General features: G+C 36.2%; 1 protein-coding gene across 3 annotated transcripts in view; it reads right to left on the bottom strand.

The window, feature by feature from the left end:
* Positions 1–1,565: 1,565 nt before the first annotated feature.
* SLC12A1 (solute carrier family 12 member 1) overlaps positions 1,566–8,526 on the bottom strand; it is a 47,127-nt gene continuing 40,166 nt past the window's right edge. For all 3 annotated transcript variants that reach the window (XM_085303414.1, XM_085303415.1, XM_085303416.1), the window contains 4 exons: positions 7,997–8,083; positions 5,318–5,453; positions 2,713–2,780; positions 1,566–1,701 (listed from right to left, as the gene is read on the bottom strand). In XM_085303414.1, the coding sequence (XP_085159540.1) occupies positions 1,566–1,701; positions 2,713–2,780; positions 5,318–5,453; positions 7,997–8,083 (427 nt within the window). The remainder of the gene's footprint in view (positions 1,702–2,712; positions 2,781–5,317; positions 5,454–7,996; positions 8,084–8,526) is intronic.

The following is an 8,526-nucleotide window of genomic DNA, read 5'->3' as shown; positions in this document are numbered from 1 at the left end:
TATCTAGAAAACTCATGTATCTGTGTCTTGCAGTTAAACTTCAAAGTGATCCTTCAAGCTGGTTGTAAATGTGTAAGAAGGAGCGAAGGAAGAACATTATGAGAAAATATCAGTATTTCGTATCCTACCTTTAATAGATGAAGAAAATGAAAAATAGGTCATTGGGCTACATTATTGTGTTCTGCTGAATTGCTGCTGTTGAAGTTGGAAAAACGTGAATATCAAATATTCTGCATTTTTGGAGAAGAGCAATTCTTATAATTTAAGCAAAGAGGGAATATGAGATCTGCTTTAAAGATTTGGTGAAATTTGGGGTCCCCTGCTAATCTTTACTAGGGCTTAGATTTCAGTTAGTCTCTCCCATTGCAGAATTTCAGAGATTAAGCTAGATAAGCTCCTTAATGTTCTTTAATTTAAATTAAAGGATAAAGTTTTTCCATTTAAAAGAGAAGTTGTTTTTATTGACAGCTGAAATAATATAGTGCTATAGCATTGCAGAATAGAAAATAGAAAAATTGCACATCTTAGTGAATTTCCTTTATTTCAGATTAGTGTATAACATTAATCTAAAAAGAAAAGAAAGATTCTATATAAATCAGAAAAAAATAGGTATTCAACTTGACTAAACATCAACTCTATTGTGTTTTATAATCACTTATGTAAATCATTGTATATATGATCCCTAAATTGTAAACTCAGGTTACATTAACGTACAACATTCATAGCAAAAATTGTCAGAATATTTAGTATTTCACTAATTTCTCCTTGAAATTTACTTATGCCTTTAATAATTGCAATCATATGTTTAATTCCACTGCGTATATCAGAGCTTGAAAATTCATTAACAGCTCTTGTCATATAGAATCCTTGTTTTTGTATACATAACTTTTTATTGGTCAGATTAGAAAGCATTTGAATTAACATAAATTAGGAAAACAATTTTGGTAAAAGCATGTGCTTTTGGCATAGGTAATAATTTGTCATTGCTACAATTAAACAACAAGTATTCTACTTGTGTTATGTTTATGGTTTTGACTTGATGGCTACCATGCAGGTTTTTTTCTACCTCTCAAGTGGATGCATTGTATCTTAATCCTCTTCTGTGTGTATTAGCGACTATGACAATGCAATATGAAAGAAATATTTATAGATTTAATGCTTTTTGTATTGTAACTGTTACTTTTGGCTTTTCTAAGATATTCTAAATATCTTAGAAATTCTAAGATAAGATCTGTTTTCTAAGATAAATATCAAAAGGATTTTAGATTGCATAAAAGGTAATGCATTTTTTTAGATTGTATAAAATGAATGTGAGTTTGTGTTTTTAAAATGTCAGGCTTGCGATACATAGGTAGGTGTTCCTTATTTTGACTGTACTTGAGTGTAAAACCAGTAGGGACCAGTCACATTTTCTTGTCTAACTCCTCATCGTGTTCTGTCTTGAATTTTTGAAAAATTTGCTGTTAGTGGGTCAAATTCTAAATCTGTTTTGGATAGGTGTGTCTTTAATAAAGCACTACTGTTAAAAATGCATGTGTTGAAATCTAGCATGGGATATTCTATTTCTAAGAATAGAAAGTCAGTACATTTTTGTGATTGCCCCTAACCATTAAGACTGGAGGGAGGTTCTTTGAGAGAATTTCTAGCCAAGCCATATAAAGATAATCAGACACTATTCCTTTTCTTGCCACTGGCAGGCTCCTGTTCCAATAGAAAGAGAAAGGAAATTATTGTTACAATGACATGCATCTCACTAAATATTAAGTAGAAAACATCAACTGTTTGTATACCAGGCTTAATATTTTTGATCAGGCTACATGACTGCATTAATCTTATAAAGCAAAAAGATACCATTAGGCCTTAAAAGTTGCAAACTCTTGGTCACCTGGCTAATGCCAATTACATGATTAGTTGTACTGTAGTACATGGAGTCCTTGTGATATTAACCTTAAATATGTAAAGAAGCATTTTCAGGTTCAGGACTGTAAACCCCATGGAAAATATGAAAAAAACATAAGAAAAATATAATATTTAGGCAGTCCATCAGCTCATTTCCTCATATATAATTACTRTGAGATGAGTTTTACAGTATGCCTCAATTTGCTGTAAACATGTGATAACATCCTTTTTGGAGACTGAGTTAATAGAGCTGAAGAGATTTATCTGTGCAACGTAAATGCTAATTTATTCAACTTGTGTATGGGAAATGTGGCTCTATTGAGAAATTGATTCTGAAAATAGTTTCATAGGGTTTTGTATTTGTTTCTTGGTGACTGCTTTTTCTTTATGCAATTGCATCATGCTTTTTCCTAATTTCAAGTTTATTTGGCTAACCATTCAATTTATGATGTGCAAACAAAGAATCCTTTCTTTAACTTTGAAATTTTAATAGTTGGGGAAAATGAAAGGAAAATGTGTGGTTTTGRCAGGTGAATAACAAGAGATAACAAAATTTAGAGCTGGGTGTGTAAATAATGATTGCAACACACTTTCATGGGTAGAGCTTTGCTTTGAGCTATAAGGAACTACTAAGTAAGGTTCCTCTTCAGCACAGTCCAGAGAACCATCAGTCCAGATTTAAATCCTTCAAAAGATGCTTAAATTAGGTTATTTTTGCTCTCGAGCCTGAACAAAAAGCTTTCTGCTGGTCTAGTCCAGAAATCTCTATACAGAGAGATTATTCTGAGTTAAAATCAAAATTGTATAACTTACAGGACAATGAGGTTAGCTGCCCTAGAATGTTCTTGTAAGAGTTCATTCAAACGGACTTGGCGGTAACTCTGTTTTAAAATCAAAAAATGATTCAGTTAGATCAGTGCCCCTCAGTCCTACTTAGACTGCCTCTTAACTCAAGACTTCCTGCTGTTGCTTTAGCACCACTGGAAGTCAGGATGGCTCTGTGGTCCAAAGTGATAGAGATGGCAAAATATGAGGCTGACTCTGGAGTATGTTGCTTGTTTAGTATYGCTACCTGGGGACCAGAATTGTTGACAACTGTCTAAGAGTTCCTAGGGGTAGAGACATTTTTATACTGGCACAGGGCCAGAACTGGATCAGACTTTTTTTTTCAGTGTTCAATTGGCTATAGAGTATAGCTGCATGCAGACTCTTGTGCTATCCGTTGGTGGCGGTTAATGCTAATCTAATTTGTTGGTGTCCAGCTTCCATGCCACTGGGGCTATACAGCTGTGTGTAAATAGCCACCTTGCCACCCAGCAGAAACTCTTCCCTTAATCAAAAGAGGAGGAGGTCTTCATATATTATAGAGTAAAAGAATTAGCTGCTTTATATATAATGTATTTGTGTGGACTTTTGCGATTTGCATGAATGTCTGTTTTCTTCGAGATTCAGTCAAGATTACAGTCATGCTCAGGCTCTCAAAGCTTTTAAAAGAAAACACAAGTCACAGAACAAAAGAATAGGGCAGAGTCGCATACAGTTTGCAGCACGGGAGACAGATGTGTCTTAAGCGAGCCAACCAGATTAYTGTGTCCGTTTACCAGAGAAGATAAACAACTGTCTTTTTCCCAGTCAGACCTTGGATTTTTCTTCTGTACAAAAATTCTGCTTTCATTTTAACCCTRTGTTATATAAGTAAGAATCCTCATAATTTATTCAGTTATCTCATGAGAGTCACCTTATAACATCACCCCTTATCTCTGATGGTGCCACCTATTTTCTGCTGAATTTTAAGTGTATTTTGATATAGTTCGTAAAGTTTCCAGAAATTACTTGCACTGAAGGTGAGGGACACGCGTTTTCAGGCATGTAGTTGAAACTGTTTTTTGCTTGTCTTCTTTTCTAGAAAGATTTGGCATTTGCATTTTGCTGACTGCTTTCAATGTAGTTTTTGTTGTTTTGTTTGTTTGTTCTCCTCCTCCTGCTTTTTCAGTTATTGATGTGGACAAGACCCAGCTTAATGATTTTTTTTTTTGCTATTGCATCCTCACTGTTTTTGTATGTGGGTATGTATATCTGGGAGTCTATTCCCATCTTTTTTGCTGGGATATTATAAGGGCTCTGATTCTCAGATTTTGATTATTTATACTGAAACTGCTTTAAAAGTTGTCTGCCTTCAGCTGTTTGTCTTAACTTTGTTGGCTATCAAATCTATAGAAGGGGTAATACAGTGAGCAGTCAGCCTGCTTTGCAGCTGCTGCAGTCTGTGGTATCGTTTGTTATCTCAAATCACCATTGATTTTAGCTTATGTTAATATGGCAAGCTGTGACCTCCAGCAGCTCCAAGCTCTGACTCACAATCCTTGCAGTGCTGAGGAGGTTACCAGCACCATTAAGTGGAGATAACTACACTCTCAGTACATTCAAGTTAATCCAACAGGAACYGTGAATTAGATCTCTAGATTAGTTCTCTGTGAGCTGCAGGACAAGTTCTCTTCAGGATGGCAATGTGAGAATAGTTCTTGGTATTCTGTCAGTACAGGTGTGATGAAGCCTTTGCAGCTCTGCTGAAAAGGTACATTCCAACAAAATTAAAGGGAAACACAGGCTCTAATTCGCCATGTTGATCAGGCAACATCAACCTCAAAGTGCCTCTGAACTGCAGGTAGAGCTTTTACATTGTAGGCAGGTTTAGACTTAGCTCTGCCTTTGAAGCAAGAATATGTTAAATCTCTGCTTTGGGCAAATTCAGAGAGCCAGTCATAGGGTCTGTATTCAGTTCTAAATTTCCCGAAGTAGCGAATGCTGGAGTTGTACTTGCACTTTTAGATAACAATATTAGATTTTTATCTTGAAATATACACGCAGACTCTTGAGCTTGCCACTACAGCTAAAATCCTTCATTATTTTGCTCCATTTAGCAATCCTTTAGTGTTTTCCTGGAGTGTGTGTATTATTCCATAAGAAATTGTTTAGAGCTGCATGGATGGATATGTCTGCCCTGCCCTTTTAGAAGTTTCAAGCTCTAAAACAACAAAGCAATTTAATAAAGCAGAGCAGAGCTCACTAGCTGAAGCTCAGCACAGTACTMTATGGCTTCTGGTTTAGAGCTGGCTTTAATCTGGCAAACTTCAGGTGTGGGCTGACCTTGATCTCATCAGTCTGGAAGATGCCATGTAGAAATACCTATRGAGTGCTCCAAGTGCGGTCTTATGCAGTGCTGAATAATGCAATCGTAYTATACCTCTGGAGTGTTTACAATAAAAATCCAATTTCTGAATATCAAAGGCAGGTTCATGCATGTCATGTGTTTCTAATTCTGTATCTGTTTTTTCCACATTTTCTTACTAATTACTTCAAACATTTAGTCTATGTTGTAAGAAAAGGTGTGAGTATAAAAAGGTAGGCAAGGCTTTACCTTCTCCTTGAATGCTTCGAGCTCTGCATCTGTAATTTTCCATGGAGTCTCTTGCTTTAATTTCTCAGCAGTTGTTATATCTTTGCAGCTTTCATGGAGGCGATATGGTTCAATCATCTCTTCAAAGAATTTCCAGCTGAAACAGGAATTACAAAGGAGGTCTTACTGCAGGATACTAATATACTATTTCATGTGTATGGCAGGCCTTGTTGACTACAGARCTGTAACTGAAAAACATGCAAAATATTTGACTGTTTTGAACTACATTGTTCTCTGTTCTGTCTGTACTAGTTTAATATGTTGAGGTTATATGAGGATAAAGACAGCATTTGGCCTATTGCAGCAAATTCCCTGCAACTATATTTTCCTGGTTGTAGCATAGATACTGAAATAAGTACTATGGTAACTCAAAAACACAGTATATTGGTTACTAGTCAATATGGGACTCCTTAYAAATACTGAGTTGTCATTCAGATTGTTTTAGCATTAACTTGAGCAAAGACTTGACCGATACGACTGTCACAGCGAAACTGTATCTCCCGTAGCAAGGGTTTGAAAGAAATGCTGTAGGGTTTTTTGGTTTTTGTTTTTATTTCTTTTTCCTAGTTGAGGCTCAGATCTGTGTTCATTCTTCATACATGTTTTCTCTGTAAYTTTTGGGTTGTTTCTTAAAGCTTTGACTGACATCATCCAGGTAAGTTTATTGTCCTTCCATGCTTCCCTGCTTGTCCCTTTGCTGGAGATTTCCACCATGCCACAGTGACCTTAATTTAAGGCTTCCCTTTCATTTTAATGCATGTCTGTTTTTTGTAGCTCTTTGTATGGATTGGCCTCATTGTGAAGGGACRTGCGAGGCCTAGGCACTGGTCTGACTTTGCTGTGTGGCCAACAAGCCCAGAGCAGGGATAAAGCCTGGGCCGTATAGCCTTTTACATTGCCATTGCTAAGTTGACAGCTTTTCCGCATCCTCAGTGCCTATTTCCATATGTAAAATAGTGATAGTCCCCTTAGTGAAATAAATGGATGCCAGCTGGGAGGGAAACACAGTGGTCTAGCAAATGTCTAGTCACAATATTCACTTGTTATGTTCTGCAGGTGCTGATGTAGCAAATGCTTTTTATGTTAATGTCAAATACGAATTGTGTTCTAATTTTTAAGGCGTGCACATTTCTTTCAGCTTTTTGCATTGTGAAATAATTGCTTAGTATTGGAAAAAAGAGGAAGAAATCATATTCTTCACAACTGTTTGTATAGTTAAAAACAAAATATTGGGGTATCAAAAGCGGACTAATAAAAAGTGGACTTTAGCTATTTGTAAGTACCTGGTAATAAAATATTTATATGGTTTAAATTTTATCTCCAAGCTAAAAATCTCCGATACATTGTGGAAACACTAGTGAATATGCTACTAGTTTTACAAAGTTGCAGGGGAGGGAATGGAGTGCCAGTGGGATTGAAAGAGTAGCCTGAGGCTGCACTGACATGCGGAAGAAGGGCTGGGAGGAGCCTTTGACTACGATATCTGCAAGTATTGAATGTGGGGGAGTAGGGAATGGGATGGAAGAATATATGGCAAAGCGAGACTGTTTTCAGTGGATTTTTAAGACCAAGAGTGATACTGTGAGCTGTATGGGGATTCAGTTGCTYCCTGATCAAAGTACTATATGCTTTTCTGTGAATAAGGCAGAAGAAATAGTCTATTTCTGTAAAACTGTGCTTTTGAAAGCAGGTAGTCTTGAAGAATTTGAATGACCTGCAGTGCCTACATTGCGCAGAAACAGAAATTCAGAGGTAAGGGAATGCTCCTCACTCATTAGCAAAAGAGAAGTGTATTTGCCTGCCACACTGGGTTTCTCTACAATGGATTATGAAACAAGGGCCTTCTCTACTATGTGAGCAGGGAGGTTGGACTAGGTGATCTCCAGAGGTCCCTTCCAACCTTAGTGATTCTATGATTCTATGTGGAAGGATATCATTATCTAGATTGTCAAAATACAAACCTAAAAAACAAGGGGGAAAACTTCTTAATATGCTGTGAAGACTAAAATGTTTAATAGTGGCATGGATCTGAACATATCTAACACTTGGAGATGAAGCTGAGTACTGTTTCTAACTCCCTCACCTAAGAGCATTTATTCTGTACGTGAGTTAACTTTTAAAGATATGCAGTTGAACCTTCATTATATTTGAGTGATGGGAGAGTGCTGTATTGTTCTCATGGGAAGGAGGAGCATGCATGTGTTTGGCCTGAAAAATGTTAAGTTTCTGAATGCCTAACATGATAAAACCCAGAAGACCAAGTCAGCTGCGAAAGCAGGTCTATGAAGGAACTGTGGCTGAACAGTATGATGAAATGAAGGCTACTGCAACTTAAACAGACATTAAAAGCCATCATAAAATGATGCTCATAAAATTTAGTGACTCCTGTCTATGATGTCTAATTAGTTTTTGGATGAAAATTAAGTCTTATCATTACAACACAAAGAAAAAGGCTGCCTATAGTTCTGACCCTTTGAACTGTGATTTAAAATTTTTTTCCCCTCTGCTCGAGATTCTTGGAAAATAATTGCYGTAAAATCACTGTGTTATTATCCTTTGATTCTTTTATGATCAGTATAAAGAAACAAACTCCTGATAAAGGGCWACTGCTAAATAATGGATTTTGGTARTGTTTCTTACCTCTCTTTGCTGGGCTTCATGTTGATATCACAAACAATATTAATGTCAGCAAATTTTATTCTGAATTTACTTAGAAGTGAAGCCATCCTGAAAACRAGAGAACATTTCATCACTATGTTTTTGAGTGCCTTGAATCAAAGAGTACTCATTTGTGAGTTAAGATATCAAATGCAATTGTGTTATTAACTATATGACAAATTACTTCATATGCTTTAGTGTTTCGGTTTCCAATTACACAACCAGATTGGTATGATTGCTGCAGTATATCTCATTTAACTGAAGATCAGTGAAAATCACAAAAAAGAAAACGAAAATGTGAAAATCACAAAAATTGACAGAGGGAAAAGTGTTTACATTTTAGGAAGAAAGAGTACTTTGATCAAATATTTGCAAAGGCTTGAAATATAAAGGAATGTATTAAAGCACTGTAGGACAGAAATCCCCAATACTTTGCGAAGGCTTCTSTTACTCTATTACTACACAAATTCTGTGCGTAGAGTACATACAACACCAGCAGTGTATAYATTGGT

The sequence above is a fragment of the Rhea americana genome, unplaced genomic scaffold, assembly GCF_003343005.1.
Source record: "Rhea americana isolate MKP2758 unplaced genomic scaffold, rheAme1 scaffold_2, whole genome shotgun sequence".
Classification (NCBI taxonomy): domain Eukaryota; kingdom Metazoa; phylum Chordata; class Aves; order Rheiformes; family Rheidae; genus Rhea; species Rhea americana.
Note: the sequence above shows the minus strand (reverse complement) of the source record. Positions and strands in the feature narration are given on the sequence as shown.